At 39.7% G+C, this 18,095-nt stretch overlaps 1 protein-coding gene across 4 annotated transcripts in view; it reads right to left on the bottom strand.

The window, feature by feature from the left end:
- Positions 1-1,080: 1,080 nt before the first annotated feature.
- LOC121464952 (interleukin 1 receptor accessory protein) overlaps positions 1,081-18,095 on the bottom strand; it is a 148,770-nt gene continuing 131,755 nt past the window's right edge. The window contains exons 11-13 of one of the 4 annotated variants that reach the window (XR_005976594.1): positions 9,456-10,019; positions 9,092-9,173; positions 1,081-3,689 (exon numbers count right to left, since the gene is read on the bottom strand). Coding sequence is in view for 2 of the 4 variants with exons in the window: in XM_041678085.1 (XP_041534019.1) it covers positions 9,319-10,019 (701 nt within the window). In the remaining 2 variants the exon portion in view is untranslated. Of the gene's footprint in view, positions 3,690-8,753; positions 10,020-13,456; positions 16,625-18,095 lie in introns of those variants that run through there. The other 3 variants (XR_005976593.1, XM_041678085.1, XM_041678086.1) reach the window with 3 other exon arrangements.

Here is an 18,095-nt window from a genome sequence, read left to right as displayed (position 1 = left end):
TTCCTCCTTGCCTACTGTACTCAATGACATATTCTAAGATAAGATAAGCCTGATGGTGCATCATGAAGCACCCCTAGTTTGGAAGTTCATATAGGACCGAGCAGATATCATGGGAGCTCCCCACCAAGTTCCATGAGACTGTATTTAAAAGTGGGTCCTTGAGCCCCACTGAAGCCTCAGCTTTGGCCAATAGTTTGGTTCTCCATTTGTGATGTTGAGCAAGAATCAGATAGTCAAGCCTTTCTCACATTTCTGATCCACAGAGCCATAATGTAATAAGGATTCATTATGTTAGGTTTCTATAGTACAATTTCTCATTAAGAAGCACAAAATACAATTATTGTTCTGCTTCTTACTTTTTAAATATTACTTTTGAGACATTCAGTGCTTAGGGCAATAAAAACTTTGGTTTTTTACTCCCCTACTCTGTTACATAAAAAATTACAGCTGGACAAAGTATTCTAGAAAGCACCCTGATGTTCAGCAGAAAATTTCTCCTGGAGGTCTTCATCTCCTCCAGGAGAAGAAGTATTATAATGAAATACTGCTGATAATGATGATGAGGAGGAGATGAGTGTGATTACGTGATGATGGTGTTGGTGATGATGAGGAAGAGGAGGTGAGTGTGATTATGTGATGAGGAGGAGGAGCAGAAGGAGATGAGCGTGATTGTGTGATTATGTGATGGTGGTGGTGATGGTGATGATGGTGTTGAGGAAGAGAAGGAGATGAGTGTGATTATGTGATGATGATGAGGATGAGGAGGAGATGAATGTGAGTGTGTGATTATGTGATGGTGATGGTACTGATGATGATGATGAGGAGGAGGAGGTAAGTGTAAGTATGTGATGATGATGGTGGTGGTGATGAGGAGGAGGAAGAGAAGGAGATGAGTGTGATTATGTGATGATGATGATGAGGAGGAGATGAGTGTGCTTGTGTGATTATGTGAAGGTGGTGGTGATGGTGGTGGTGATGAGGAGGAGGAGATGAGTGTGATGATTATGTGATGATGGTAATGGCGGTGATGATGACGACAAGGACGACAAAACAATGCCACCACCACATGTGTAGTTACAGGTTTCAGAAGTTCACATTTATTGAATAATTTTACCCTTACAACAGTTCAATGAGGTAGATATTATTTCCACTTAACATGAAGAAACAGAATTTGAGAGCAAACATGTGCTATTGAAATGCACATTCACTATAATAATTGGTATCCCAAATCATATGTACTGACTCCAAAGTTAATATTTTATATAATATCAAGCTTGAAATGGAAATAACTGTCTAACTTTGTTCTCTAAGCCCTGAGACCCACCCAACACCTTACTCTAGTTGATACCAAAGAGATTTTACAATTTTTTCTTTTATCCTGGTGCTTCAAAGTAGGGAAGTGAGGCTTGATTGTCCTTGCTGTTTTCTTCAGTTTCTTCTTAGACATCATTTAGTGAAATTTGCCACTAACCAAGTGACTGAATTTTATAGTCTTTTCTGCTTCAGGGGACTGATAATATAAAAATAATAAACACTAAGACTATTGTCTTCTTTGGTTATCCATGTTAGAAACTCTATTTACTTTCGCAATTTTATGTTGTTAGTTGTTATCCTCTTATTATCTCGTAATCCAGAATGCAATCAATATGAAATAAAAGACCTAAAAAGGCTAAAAGATTTCTTTATGCATTGACAAATAATTCACTTTCAACCTTTGACAATGAGTTTCATGTTTTACCCTTTAAGGAGGAATAATACTATCTGTAATATTAGTGTTTTTTTTACTCTTTCATTCCATATATACAAGATATTATTACTGAATTTTCATTGACTCTTATTCAAAAATTGTAAAGATCCTTCAAGCCATCATCCTTGAAAATACCAGGTTTCTCAAGCATTTGGGGGAGACTTGGCTCTCTGGGGCACCTCGCCAGTATGTGCAATTGGCCTCCAGGACTAAGTTCACTTCTGGCTCAGCATCACTTGCCCTGGCAGCTAAAACATAGTCATCCTGTGACTTAGCTGTCACTCTTGAAAATAAATCAGTGGGTTAAATACTTGGAAATCAGGAGTTATTTTTTTATTCTATTTTGAAGATTGTGGTCTCACTATATAACCCAGGTAGACCTGGAATTAACTCTGAAGCACAAACTGGTCCTTCTGCTTTCATCTCCTGGGTATTGAGACTGGAGGAATGGTCCACTACGCATGGTTTGAAATTGTTTTAAAGTATTGAAATATCAGTCATCCAGGGAAAGATCTGCTAGCAGATGTTGCTCACATACTCATCTTTATACCCATGTATATCTTCCAGAAAGTCATTCTTTACATTTGAGTATTTTTAAATGTTTGACGTACTCAAGGCAAAACTATGTGAACTTTTCTTAGAAGGATTTTAACTAGTGAATAATTTCTCTATGACACCAAGAAGCAAAATTCTTCTTTGTTTAACACTGCAGCTTGTTCTCACGAACCAAGACTTGAAATATTTTTTGCCAAATTATAGAGAGCTTTTAGCTATTACCAAATAATACTATATATATTAGAAAAAAACATGTGAAAATTCAGATACTCGGTGTCAATAGAGCCCAATCAGAACGAGAGAAAATGCAAGGAAAGGAGTCGCAGACTCCATGATACCCATAGGTACTGGTCTCCACTGAGCTCATCTGAGCTTCAGCACCCTCAGTTTGAATTCCCTGTTTAACTCTTTAGATAAATGGATCAATGATGCTTTCTAATGACCATGTTACATGCTCTGCTGTGTTCTAAATGCCTTCAATTCTTCTGAGGCTCCCAGAATTTCCAAAATGAAACGGCTCATTTGCAGACAGTTTGAGCTTCACATTCTTAAGGGTACTAACTAAAACCAGGAAATGTAACCCAACATGAAAACATTCAAATTATAGAGCATGCTTCCTCTTATAAGAAAAACTGCAATTATTGTAATGATGTCTGTCAACAACGTTCAATTAGGGAGCAGTTACATGCAAGCTTTATTCTTTTCTGTGTGGACTTTCATCTTGATAACTTGGCATACTCAGGTTGGACGTGAGCATCAGAGCCTTTTGTTGTTTTACTATATGAAGTAACAGAAAGAAGACAGAAGGTCTCTCTTTGCTTCATCACCCTATCTAAATATCTCAATCTTATCTCCTTTGTAGAAGACAATGCTACGTGTTCATAAAGGTCAATGCAATTTTCCCTTCCTAGTGACTGTAGAACATATTTTGTAGGTTTCTATATGACTGGATCAAGACCTTGGAGATAGTTTTAGTTAATGAAACATAAGGGAAAGAAAATAAGAGGCATCCGTTTAAGTTCAATTATAGGACAACTGCAAGCTACACATTTCACATGGCAAACACAAAAAAACTGCAAGACCCTATGCTGGACATTTAGCATCAGCAAAAGTAAGATATGGGATGGGAAGTTATTGAAATCTTTGACCAGCATAGCTTATCTTACTCTAGTCGAGATGATGGCTGGAACACTCTCACCAAGTTCTGAAAAGCAGTGTTAGATAGTTCATGGGTTATAAATACACTCTACCAACCACTCTATTCGATTGTTTGCTTGTGCTGAGACAATTCCAAGGTCTAAACAGGCCCTTTATTTTCAGCTATAGCCTGCACACACTTTGTTAAAAGGATGATTTGTAGTCCTCCTTGGCTGGAGAAAATCAGAGCCTACAAGGGTAAAAGAGAGGTAAAAATTAATGGTTCTTAAACAATCTGTGCATCAGAATCCCCTGAGAAATTTCAGTGATGCTTTGCCCCGCCTTAGCGACACTTTGCCCAGCCTTTGTGACATTCACAGAGTTCGTTGGTTTGCAGCAGCAGGATATGTGCATTTCCACGTGAGTACAAATGGTTCTGCTATAAGTGCGTCAAAGACTGGGGCTTGTCAAGATTAGGGCAATTGGTTCTTTCTCACAATCTGAACTACACTATAGGACATATGAAAAGTGTTAAACAGTATTGTAGGCAATAGTTTTCCACGAGAGACTCATGGGGGACCTAACTTATTCAAATTACCAAAGGCACACTCAGAAAAGGCAGACATATAAACTGTGTGCCCCAACTTAGGAAAACGCCACTGTAGTGAAGGAGCTGTTTTTATGTCTTCAGTGTGGAAGTGTTCCCCAAGGGACTCCCAGAGACACAACAGTTTGCAAACATTACCTCTTTATTTACTTTGTGGCATGTTGTAAAAATTAGTTCAAGTTATTTCTAGCCTGGAATCTTAGTTTATCCAACCACTTCAAATCATCTATCTGGAAGGAAATTTATTATTACTGGAGGTCTTAGTAGTTGTAAGAAGAGGAACTCATAATGTGTATCACAGCTTTAAAAACTTAAATTCTGGTTTTAATGTACACAGGTAATATACTTTTATATTTACTTTGGGAAAATTTAAAAGCATGATTTTAAAGTCCAGAGGACAGTAATTCTAGTTTTTAATGTTACTATATATGAAAACAAAGTTGTATAAAATCATAATACAACAAGTTTAAACGATCCACTAGACACTTGCTATAACACAACACTGTGTAGATCTTTCTTGTAATGGATAGTCTTGGTTGTTGACTTGAATACATCCAACATCAACTAAAACCCCAGCAGCTTATCATGCTAGTGATGGATTTTCTTGGTGCTATCTATCGTTTGGCATGGAAAGACCCACACTAAGTCTGGGCCACACCTTCTGCTGGCAGTCTACGTAAAATTCCTTTGAAGAAGCACGTATTTGCTTTTTGCCTGCTTGATTTCACTCTTACTGGCAAAATCATCCATGCTGTTGCTGACACCCCTCTCCCTTCATTGGCAGTATAATCCATTTCTTTATGTTACAGTGTAGACTAAAGACCAGTAGTTCTTTAAAATTTCATGAAGCCAGCACCAGTTTGTCCAGTCTTGTGGACTGAATAACTATCGAATTCTTGGCCTTTCCATTGGGAGACAGACATTGCTTGACTACCCGGACCAGAGCCTATAAGCCACTCTAATAGACCTGCTCCCCTTCCACACTCACACACACACATACAAACACTCCATTCTATTTATTCGGTTCCTATAGAAAACTCTAATGTGCCTGTTTTTCTTTTATATTGTGATATACATGGTCATGATAAAATAGTTCCACGTAGGAGGCTTGGAAAAAAAAATTTTCCCATGCACCCACCAGGGTTGGTTTGAGAACTGGCCCTGGAATGTATGTTAGAAGCTGAGATTAGGGTGCTAACTCTCTGAACACCCTTGGGAAAGCCACTTACCCTGAATACAATTTCTTGTTCTATGTTGAATTAGGACAAATTTACAAAAATAAAAAGGAAATGTTGTATACTAATTAAGCTTGTAGAATGTCATTTAATGTTCAACACATCCAGTAAGATTCATAATATTACTTCTGTTTTGGCTACCAGAACACCAAGGCTCAGAGAGATCAAAGCCTGAGAGAAAAGAGATAAGGAAGACTGCACTTGACTTTAAAATCATGCTCCTAAATAGAAATGATATTTCTTACATAATGACATGTCCACTTAACCAATAATTATACCATTTCAAAGAGAGATAGTCATGGTCCATAAGTAAAATTTCTTTTTATTTACATTAAAATACTTGACACTGACTATCACACTATTGTGGCATTACAGATAAAAGAATAATGCTAATTTCTGCGTCTTTCTTCATAAACTTAAAATATAGGTCATTGTCTTTCAGACTCTTAGATAGCCAAATGCCTCAAAATACGACTTTATGTTGTGAACTATGTGCTTATATCTTTAAAAAAATCACTGTAAAAATTTAGCTTTGAGAGTTCCAAAATTACACAGCTGTTTAACAGAACTTGTATTTCACATTCATTTTTCTGCCTTTAGTTCTTTATTTTATTTTATTTTGTTTCCCAAGAAAATGATTCTGCAGGACCTAGAGACATCAATCTGACACCTCCCAGGCAACTTTCTGTTTGCTGACTAGCTTTTATAGGGTCAGAAGGTGCTGTTGCAGGCTACTGGAGGAAAAAGATTTCAACTGTCTTACTCAACACTGAACACTGCAGGACACAATACCAACCTTCCAAGAAAGTCACGTTCACTGCTGCAACAGTGGCATTATGTTTATGGAGTAACCAACTACTTTCTGATTGGATTTGAGGCCTGCTACATGCCAGGCATTTAATACATGCCTGGTATTTAAAATATGGTCAAACTCCATGGTTAGGGAGATGCATAGGCCTTACCTTAAGTGAAACTTTCTATGCTGTAAAATGGTTGCATTATCAATTAAATTGCCTTCAAAATAGTTATATTTATAACCATAGACTTATGCTGGTCAAAAAGCTTTTTATTTTTGCAGTGCAGATACTCATAACTCATCAGTGTAATAAAAATGACAGTGATTACCCAACCTTAGAAAGGGCAACTTTACCAATCACCCGGCCAAGGCTTAAGGAACACTGTGGAAGAGGAGGCAGAAAAAGTTATAAAGGCTGTAAAATAGAAAGGACTGTTGTGAAATGCTTTGTTCTAGACATGAGACGTCTGTTGCACTTGCAAACTCAGAGCAGCTGTGGCTCTCTACACAAGCCAACCACACTCTAGCATGAATGGCAGCAGAGCTGTTGTGCAAGCAATGTTTAGGGACAATCACACTTCTTGGGTCAGTGGTACCTGTGCTTCAGTTGCTGGCCCTACATCTATACACATATTGGTAGCTGGGCTTAGTGTGCAATTCTTTTTCTAAGACTTGAAGTTGGAAAAGGGACTTGCTATCAGTATTAAGGGAGGGTTTGCAAAGGGGACTAGTGGTGACTATGATCATCTTTCATTGTATACAGGCATGAATTTTTCTTTTCTTCATTTACTTATATTTCTAATGCTTATTTACTTTTATTTTGTGTGCTAATTCTGTGTATGTGCAGCACATGTTCAGGAGTCCTCAGAAGTCAAGAGTCATTGAATCCCCTGGAATTTTGGGTGCAGTTATGAGTCACCATGTAGGTGCTGTGAACCAAGTCTGGGTTCCTCTGTAAGAGCAGTCATCTCTCAACCGCTGATCCAGTCTCTAGCTTCATGGATGAAATTTGCAAGGAGTACTTTTAAGAATGTTTAAATTATTGTGCATAAGTGACAAAAGTATTTTTTTGAATTTTCCAAAGGTATTTTCCAGTGTGTATGTTAATAAGAAATAAGATTATTTCCTCCCCTCATAGAATTTGAAGTCATGTATATTACCCATTTTCTGGCAGCTAAGTTAAGGCATTTGAACATCTCTTTAGAAAATGATGCCACCTGAGATGAGACCTTAGGAGGTGCCGAGTCTTGTCTGCTGAGTATCACATCTGGGCAGATCTTCCAGAGTGATTAGTGTTTTCGACAGGGCTAATTCTTGTTTCAACAGATAAAATGCAGGCTTCTCGCTTGTGCTTAATCTGTCTACCATTCCCATTGTGTTTGGCTGAGAGGCTGTCTCTGGACCAAGCGCACTAGCAGCAAGAGGCGGCTACACTGAAGGTGTCTGCTCGCATCGGATATTGTCTGCTGCTGTTTTTTATTTACTTCTGTTCAGAAGCAGCAGATTTTGTGCTTGTAACACTCTTGTAGTAAACATGGAGCATACCGAGCGGCAAGAAGATACACTGATTCTCAGCTGTCTCCTGGGCTGGAGGATTTATCGTATCAATCCTATTATGAAGGCCATATGTTTTCAGCGTGGAGAGGGAATACACACTTTCCAGATGTTCTCATAGCCAACTTGCACTTCCAAGGCTACAGTTGCCAATGGCGCTCGCACCCCTATTTCAGCATACATTCTTTGGCTGAATATGTTTGCCCAGAAATTACATACTAGTGACCCTCAGGATAAATATGTCTCACAGATGAAGGTTTTTGTGTTGTTTGTTTGGTCTGTTTTGTTTTCTTTAGTTTTACTCTTTGGCTTTATTTTTATAGATTTAAGCCAGGATATAATTGCAAGGATGCATTCCAATATTAATGTGTGGGACCTCATAAAGGAAACTGGACAATCTGCCTTACAGGGTCTAATTCAGAGGAAACAAGCAGAGCTGAGTGATCACTCCTATGTTCGCCAGTTGTCTGCAAGCTCAAGGGATTCTGGTAGGACCCCTACTTGAAAGTAAATTGCCAAGAGCCTTTTATAGTGATTAGAATGTTTGCAGAAATGTCTGATACTCTGAACCTGCATTCCATCCTGCTGCTGTTGGATGGAGTCATTGGGAGTTAAACCTACATCTGTCCGCTTTCTTCCTTTTCTCTTACCTTCTGCCCCTGGGAGGGAGGCACATGACCTCAACATCCCTTTTCAAAAAATTGAAGAAAGGGTGTAGGCACCAAACCCTAATTACAGTTCCATTCCGATACTAAACTTTTCTGCCTTGGTCCAAACAAAGTAAGATCCTTACTTAAGCTCCGCTTCTCATAGTCTGCCAACTCAATGTCTTTGGTACTTTCATAGATACACACCAGAAAAAGTAAAGAAAACAAAACAAAATGACCTCTTACATTTTCTACCTAATTCAAATCTCAACTTCTTGAGTTGGAATATTCTTTAGATTTTAATATAAAAGTCAGAAAATGCAAAATGAGGAGAGGGCATTAGAAATCTGTTAGTACAAAAGACATGACATAAAAAATATACCTTTATTAAGACTGACAACATTAGGAAGTTCAGAGCACACTATTTACAGGGAGGCAATAGGAGGCATAAATTTCTCTGAGAAAGTTTGATCCTGGGGGGAGGGGGAGGGCAAAATGTGCTGTAGGTTTGCTGCTGAGCGCTGCCCTACAGTACCCACCAGCACCTGCTCCTTTTCAAGTCCCTCCCTTGGGTACACACACCCTGTGAATGTCAAAGTCCTGTTCCCTTTGGTACATACACTCTGTGTCAAAGCCCTGCTCCCTTGGGTACACACACCTTGTGAGTGTCAAAGCCCTGTTCTCTTGGGTACACACACCCTCTGTCAAAGCCCAAGTATACTTTACCGACCCACGTCATAAGGAAACCCCAGTTCTGAGCTACTTTTAAACCACTGGGCAAGATCAGACGCTAGGCAACTTTTACATACTGACCTTCTAGGGCCCGAGAAGAGTGTGCTCTTCTGAGGCCGTTAGAGGCAATAACTGCATTCAGGTGCTTCCGGTCTTTTGTCTCCTAGAAACAAATAGTTTTTAGAAATCAATAAAGGGGACACAAATCTGATAGTCTATTAGATGATAAAAATGTCAATTATTCCCAAATGTTTGCGACCCAGGGAGAGTTGGTAGAAATAGCAGCCGCCACCCTCCACATAAAGTGATTACAGGATATAAAAGTCATTGTTATTGGATAAATCTGTAAACTGGTGCCTTGCAAGAGCTGAGATCTGGGGAGCTGGCTCGGGTCTGGTGTCATTTTGTATCCACTGAATTTCCGACTCTTGGAGAGCAGGCTTACAGAGGTGTGTTTCCCACTGGGGTTGGGTATGCATCTCTGCCCGGCTCTTGCTTTCTCCTTCACAGTAGGTGACGCAGCAGCGACAGGCTGCGGAGGGCTTCCCTCGGTGCTTGGACATGATGCCCTGGGCTGGCGCTACTCCAGGCACCCGCTCTAAGCTCCGGAGTTCTGGGGGTTCTTTCAAACGACTTCTCCTCTGAACGTGATCCAGACTGGTGTCAGACTGAGAAGAGCAGCTTTCATTCCAGCCTGAGCTGGCGCTCAGACTTCTCAGGGGAAGAGCCAAGCGTAAGGCCTTCCAGAACTTGGAGCCAGAATGTTTGGACTTCTCTCCCTTCCAGCTCACAAAAGACACAGACTCCTTCAGCTGCAGGATGCCTGGGTGGGGATGCTCGAGGGGACGGTACTCCACCACAATGAGCTTGGTGGCAATGGAGTTCTGGCACATGACGCCGAGCTTAAACTCCAGCATGCTGATGCTCTTTTCTGTCACATAGTCGGGGCTCAGGACAACAATCATCCTTCGACTCCGCTGAATGAAATCAAACACGGCTTCCACCGTATCTACAGGGAAATGGAAAGATAGCATAGCATCTGGTAATGATGTCTCCATACCCAGCTGGTCACTGTTTGGTCCGCAAAAGATGGACATGCACACGCTTTTGAGAAAATAGAATATCAGTGTTAAACTAAGAAATCAAGTAATCTCATCCACACCATTCTTACTGACAATTGGTAAGAATTTGTTCCCTGTTAGAAAGAGGAGTCGCTTGAACTTAATCTCTCTCCCTACACAACACCTCCTTCCACTGCAGATGGTCTCTTCCCCTATCATAAAATGCCATGAAAATGTCTTCCCCTGATAGATAATGAAAATAAAGGGAAGGAGAATTAGATGAACTATTTCAGAAAGCAGCCTACTCTCTGCTTGTAAAGCATTTCTTGGTTTAGAATTCTCGTTTCCTTTAGTTTTATCTGGTGGCCTTAGACCAGATGTCTTCAAAGAAAAGCTCGAAGGAGCTAGGTGCTATTGTGATGTTACTGTAGCTTCTTCTTACAGCTGGATCATGTGACTTCAGGTATTTACTCTTATCCTATTCCAGACATAACTTCCAGACCCTCCATCCCTTAACATCATCATCATCATTCCTGTGAATAATAATTCAAACTGTATATATGTCTTATAGAATAATAATATTTTAAATAACAATGAGCATACTCACTTCTTCAGAATGTTTGACTGCCAAATTACCTGGGGAATTACCACTTCCCTAGATCTTGAGTTGCAACCAGCCCCAGGTACTTAACATTTTGAGCACAGGATTGGTTTCTATCAACTAAAATATTCTACCTTCCTTGTTTGCTCCTTCCTGCTGCCTTCCCATCTTTGTTGCTTCAATTTTCTCTTGCTTTTCTTTCTTCTATGTGTGTGTGTGTGTGTGTGTGTAAAGAAGTGGCCTAAAGTCAATTAAAGAGCCAAATGCCACCATGGTAGCTAAGAATCAATCAATTAATTAAGACTTCTGGCAGAGTACTTGATTCTAATGTTTGCTGAGGAGATATGGACAGGACCCAAAGAAAAATTCTTCCAATTAATGCAGTATCTAACCCAGTATGAAATGCAGGGACTTAGAGAAGGGTCTTAGATCACAGGAAAGAAATCCCACCCACGTAACACTTACTGCCGACAACTTTGAAAACATGTTGCCTTCAGAGGCTAGATTTGCTTTTTTTTTTGTCTCCATAAGACAATGAGAATTTGCAGTGAGTTTGATCGCCATGAACTTGAGAGAAATGAGGAAGCCAGGATCCTTCCCCATTCTTTCTAATCAGTGAAAGAAGTTTTTTTTGTTCTGATATTGAAAGATTTAAATTTTCATTTCTCAAAACCATGTGTGTGTATGCAGATGTGCATGTGTGTATGTGTGTATTTTGGCAACTCCCTTGTCCCATCTCCCCCTACTCAGGTTTTAAGAAATGCCTTTAATATATTAGAGAACACACCTGTGAGGAATCCGCTGCTTTACCTGGATCATGAGAAAAAGAAAATAACCTAGAAAATAGGACAATATGGCTAGATTTCCAACATAGGAAACGTATACAGTCAAATCCCACAGTGTGCATGTAACCGAAGCTAAGTAATAGTGTTAGGAAAATGTGTGTTGTTTTCAGTGGGTGAACCATGGGTGCAAGTAAAAGACAGGTCTTAAACATTGTCTTGGGCTTGTGGAATTAAAAAATAATAATATTGTACCTTCCAACAAAGTGGAAGGTTTCCATTTGGAAGAGGACAGTGTGGACGCAGATCTGAGTGATGGAAAGAGACCCTGACAAAGGAATAGAGCTGCTCCCAAGATGGGGCTTCTCCTGTGCTCAGATCTTCTCTTCATACTTTAGAAACAAGTGGCTTCCTTTTATGCTTTTTCAAACTCCTCCCAGATTTTCAAAGCTTCACATTTGAGGATGAGGGTGATGTTAGAGTTTGTGTAGAGGCATAATGAATTAGGTGATTTATTTTTGGGCTCAGAAGAATGAGGTCTAATTATACAGCAATGGGTTCATTTCTTTGAATCATTAGGATGTATTTTTAAGCTTTGGTTCTGATCCAGAACTCTATAATCCTTAAGAAAAAGCATGCCTTCAAAAATTGTAATAGCCATGGAAGTCACATTCATCTACAAGAAAACTTTGAATCTGATGATTTTCCTTTGCTAGGGTTTTTATAGAAAAACCTCCCCTCTCATGCTTTCTTTCCTCCTTTGTAAAAACAGAGCAACACTGAAGAACCATCTGAATTCAACTATTTATTTTTCCTTGATCTCCTTTTTATTTTAATACCTTATTTGAGTCTTTTTCTACAAAACACATATGATAAAAGCAAAAGTATAGGGCCATAACAAAAGTTAGCAATGGTTAAAGAGATTGTGAGACTGTATTAATAGTAATTGTTCTTGTCTGCAGCTATTATAAACTAAATGCATAGAAAATTTAAACCCCATTACTATAATGAATTTACTGTTTATATTCTAAAGCTATATCAAGAACTGATAAAAAACCAATAAATATATCAGTTAATTTTATAATTTGGCCAAAAAAAAGCTAGTAAGATGAGTCAGTAGGTGAAAGTGCCTGTCATTCTGAGTTTGATCCCTGGGCAGAATATGAGAACTGACTAGTACATATGCTGTCCCCATATAGGGATAGAAAATAAATACATATAACAGTCTAATTTTAAAAATGCTTCAAAAGAAACACTAGATTAGCTGCTGAACACGTCTTTCATTCCATGCTGCATACTTGGCTTGCATCAAAGATCTGGTTAGGGATGTAGACAACTGAATGGAGAAAATGTCTTGGGAAATTTAATTAGGCAAGTGATAGTGAGATTGATGACACAGATGCAATGAGTGCCAATCCCAAGTCTTCTGAATGGATTGAAGGGTGAAGCAACTTAAGACTGGTTACCGTGCATTCAACGCAAAGCATCTATACACAAAAATATAATACCATGTACATTTCCTGGAATGGGGATTCTATATGCCCACAGTAGAGAATTTTGTTGCCTTTCAATCCTGCCTGGCAGTTGTTTACTAACTGAATAGAAAACCGTGTCCTCATGGCTGTGGTCCATGCATCCTGGCTCCTTTCTTTTGTTGACTAGTAAGAGTTTTCTGTGCATTAGTGGCATTTGAAGCTGAAACCAGAGAAATAACTGTGGTTTTGTTTTAAAGTTATTACCAAGTATGGCTTTTGTTTCCCTGCCCCCGTTCATCTAATGTACTGGACTATTCATTCTACTTAAGCAATTCTTTTACTCATATGCAGAGGCAATGTTCTTGATACGAAGTTCACATTTTTCTTATTCCTCAATAAATATTTCGCTATTATAACTTCTTTCATTTATTTTTGTAAACATAATTGCTCTTTTTTTCCCCTCCTATTTCTCAATCCCAGACAAAAAATATAAGGACACAAAACACATGCACAAAATAAAATTCAAAGTTGAAAATAAATGGTTTATTGTAAAAAATATGAAAATATACAAATCAAATGAAAATGGAAAATACAAATGTGTATGAATAAAATTAAAAAGACAATCATAAAGTACTAAAACCTATGGAAACTGATGCGTAAGTAACAAGTGGAGTGATGCTTTGTTTCCCAGTAGAGGACAGTACTTTATTATTAGAATCCCAGGGAGTCGCTTAAAGTACAAAAGACAATTAAATAAACCACATGTGACTGTGTGAGTAGACACTCTATATAGAATGGTTCTTTGTTAACCTGGGTGCAGACGTTCCCTTTATCATAAACCTAAAACTATGGAGGATGTTTTCCTTTTTTTTTTTATTCATAAGAGACATGATATATCATCTTGCCCTCCTAGGACAAGTGTGTGACCCCTCCTCCAAAGCTCTGCTATTCTGTATGGAACATCTTCTGAAACTCAGACAAGAGTCTTCAAACTAAGTTCTCTTAGGAAGAGATACGTTCTTTAGGTTTGAGATGCGTTACACTATAGAATTGGAGCAGGGTCAGTACAACAAAGAGGAGTATAAATAGGAAACCATGAAGCATTTCTAGGGTATAGAACAGCAGTTGGGCTGAGTACAGAATCCAGCAGGGCAGAAACTACCCAGTGCAGAGACTGGCCTGCCGTGAGGGGCTTGCCCCTTGCTTTCCTATAGCTAATGCTAGAAGTAACATTCAAAGCTTATCTGGGGCCAGCTTCCATCTGGTACTGTGATTAAAGGTTATTAGTGGAAATGGTAATTATTTGAAATAACAAAAATCACTAACCTTTCAAAAAACTGAAAAAGACTATATATTATAGTTTTTTATGTCAAAGATTCACAAGGGAACTCTTTTCAATTTAGAGTAACCAATAATTCTAACACAGAGCAATAATTTATTGCAGGCATCAGTACTGATGAACACTTAAAATAAGAGAAAATTCCAGAATTTCTTATTAACATTAACACAACTTGGATAAAGTCTTCCTTAAGTTAGGAGTTGCATTTCATGGGATACTCAGACTCATTTATAGCTATGTCTGTTTTTCTTCATCAGTCAGTAGTCCACACAGCTGAGCACTGAGATTCACATAACTTAGACTCTAAATGTGTCTCGCAGGAAATGTAACAGAACATCAACTGATATCAGGTGACCGCCTACTGTTGAACAGTGATAATGGAAGGTCCTCGGACAAGAGATAGCCCTGCAGCCCAGATCAACTGTAGGAACAGTAAGTCATTCATACTAGTCCAGGGGAGGCAAGATCTATGATAACTATACACAGAGAACCAAGAAGTCACAAATAAAACAGTAGTGGAATGAAAGCACCAACAGAAAACCATTGCACTATAAACATAAATTTTAAAACTGGACAACAATTCTACTGGCTTTTAATAATATACCAATGGTTGTTTAAAGATATATGTGTGTAATTATGTATAGCTCCAAATACATACACACAGATAATTTATAGGCAAATGGATATACACCCATACACATAGTTTGTGGGAACTTCTATATACATACACACATAAAATTCACATGTACTGATATTGCACATGTGTATATGTATATATATATATACATTTATATATATACATATATGTATACACACATGCAAGACATGATGTAGAAACTGGCCACTCTAAACGTAAATGTACTTAGTTTTCACTTTTACAAGTCCGAGGAATAAGTAAACCTCTGCTTAAAACTAAAAAACCCCAGTTTCATCAACAGTGACTTTCAGGGTGATTTATTTGGAACAAGGTACTACATGTACTCGTCAATAAATTATTGGACGTGGTCATTCTTTTAGAATAGTAATGCCAAAAGGAAAATCGCCACCTCTCAACTCTGCTTCATAATGAAGAGGTGCGAATGAGCAGGGATTAACCACTTCCCTGGTTCTCCCATTAGTAAGGTTGGAATTAAAAGACAAACTGCAAATATCCTGCTCCCTGTTCTCTTCCGGTGTCAAGAACACTCTGAGAGCATTTTGGCGTTTTCTCGCTTTTCCATTAGCACCAGTAAAAGCTTGGTGCCTCCTATGAAGTGTGGACGATGGACACAATAGGTAGGGAGACAGACTGACAAGTGTGGACCTCTCTATCTGTACATCCTTGAGAAGCTACGATGATAAGGCAGAAGCTGTGACTTTGTCAAGTTTATAAATATGCTAATCCATTACCTGAGACAGGGAAATGTGGTTTTAGTAGTACGAAAGGGGTCTTGCCACTGAATCCACCGTGAGGAACAGCTGTAGTTTGACTGTTAGTCTTACTGAGGCGGTGGATTCAACAGACAAATTAGCAACGGAGTGAATTATCCTCAGTTGAAATAGATTTAACCTCTGGTGATATGTTCAATGGATGACTGAAAATAAAATAAAACTTAAGGAAAATCCTAGGGAGAAACAGGTGATACTCCCTGTAACCTATCTTTAAAGGAGCTTCGAGTCACTGGGCAAAGGGGCTCCATCATGGTGACATTTTTACAAAGAGACTAAAAGAAAGGGAGGAAGCGAGACGGAGGATGCATCGAACACATCTTTGACTCGCAAAGAGCATAATGGCGTTAGATCTGGCGACAGACTGTAGAGAACATCACTCTTACCCTTAAGTTGGCCTGACAAGCAAAACTGCCAGTCACACAATCCCTAGGATGTTTCCCTATGAGGGGCTTAGACAGGGTTCTCTTTCTATCTATGAAGCCACAGCCTGGGAGGAAAGAAGGGGGGCTTTTCCTCCCGTGGGCCCACTTGTTCTTTTTGCTCCTTGGCTTTCCCTTTCATACGTTTTTCAGGGACGAATAGGATAGGCCCTGCTTGTCACTGCTAGACCACCTGGAACTCTTCTTCACTGGCATGGCCACCTGCAGCTGCTTCCAGAACCTGCCCTGGGGATACTTGGATTTCTCCCCTTTCCATTTAATGACCGTGAGCACCGTCTTAGCCCTCTTCAGCTCTTTCACCTTCATGTCCTTCACAGCTTTGTACTGTACTAAAATGACGTTGATGTTGCCCCGGGAGGCCATATTTTCTAGGCCCGCCTTGAGCTCCAGGAGGGCCTGTGTTCCCTGGAGCACGTAGTTGGGGCTTAGCACAACCAGGAGGCGTCTGCTTTTCTGAATGAAGCTCAAGGTCTCATCTGTGACAACTGGGAAAGAAAACACCGTGGGGATTAGTGTTGGCCAGGAATCACCTGATGCACAGAGCTCGGAGAGCAAAGGCAGGGAGGGGACTGGGAATGGCTGCCTGAGAATCAAAGCTCTAACACGCTCCCCAACAACAGTATTCATCTTTAATCCAAACATACTGTCCAGCGACCGTCACTCTGCTCAGGGAAAATGGAGTTATACATAAATGCCCTATGCCCAAAATATTTCCAAATAAGCTAAAGCCAAAAGTATGGTGGACTGCTGTCACGAGATCCTCACAAGCACCGTTTGAGCAAGATAGACTAGACACATTGCAGTGACATCAGTTTCTTCAAACAGCATTTTGTCTCAGCCCAACTGGCTCCTGAAAGATACCCTAGAATAAGCCATCACATGAAAAGAATTAAAAACCCTGTACTACAGATTCAAAGACCCCAAGTTTCAGTTGCAGCTAACCAAGGGCAAGAGCAGAGAATGTGGAGTCTCCATCTGCTGGTGTGTGTTGTAGAATAGAACAATTGTTTAACTACACAAGATGTGCTGCCTTTGCTTATGCTGAATTTGTTTAACTATGCAAAGTTGTGTTGCTGTTTTACCTTGCCTGCCTAAGGCATCTGATCGGTCTAATAAAAAGCTGAACAGCTAATATCTCAGCAGAGGAAGAATAGGTGGGACTGGCAGGCAGAGAGAAAAGGGGAGCCAGCTAGCCAGCCAGCCAGCCAGCCAGCCAGGAGCCAGCCAGTCATGGAGGAAGCAGAAAAGCAGAACGGACAATATTTAGATGGGGTAAACAAGCCTCGGGGCAGCACATAGATTAGTAGAAATGAGTTAATTTAAGTTAAAGGGAAAAAAAAAAGACAAGCTAGAAACAAGCCTAAGCTAATGCCAAGAATTCATAATTAATAATAAGCTTCTTTGTCATGATTTGGGGGCTGGTGGCCCAAGAAAGCTGGCTACAGACGTGTACTTTCCTGATGCCAACTGATGTCACAATGTAGCTGCATTAGTAACTCAAACAAATGGCATTTTGGCCAACAGTATCTTCCCACATCAGCTCCTTCCTTTTCTCTGGGGTGGAGATGAAAACAGAACACGGATCTTTCTCTTCAACATTTAGTCCCTGGGAAGCCAGCCTTTCTTCAGCAAATGCTAGCTGCTGTCTTTACATTCACTAGCAAACACTTTTCCCCCGAGATGAACAAAACAAAGTGGGGAAGAGGGAAACACAGGCTAATTTTATTCAAGGGCTCTGATTAATTCCTGCTGCTAAATTCTTGAGACTAATCTATCTGCTCACAGATGCTCAAGGAGACCGGCATAATCCTTCACCTAGAGAAGGAATGCTTGCTCGCTGGCTCCAGGCAGTTCCCTGGTGGTGTGCAAACCTGTATCACATTCCCCTCTGCAGTGATTTCCATTCTTAATCTTCACGGGTGCAGAAGTAATAGGGAAGGACTTGCCAGGTAACAT

The sequence above is a fragment of the Microtus oregoni genome, unplaced genomic scaffold, assembly GCF_018167655.1.
Source record: "Microtus oregoni isolate MIOR12 unplaced genomic scaffold, Mior012 000029F_ref0000214, whole genome shotgun sequence".
In the NCBI taxonomy this organism is placed as follows: Eukaryota; Metazoa; Chordata; class Mammalia; order Rodentia; family Cricetidae; genus Microtus; species Microtus oregoni.
This window is presented reverse-complemented; position numbering and strand designations above follow the sequence as displayed.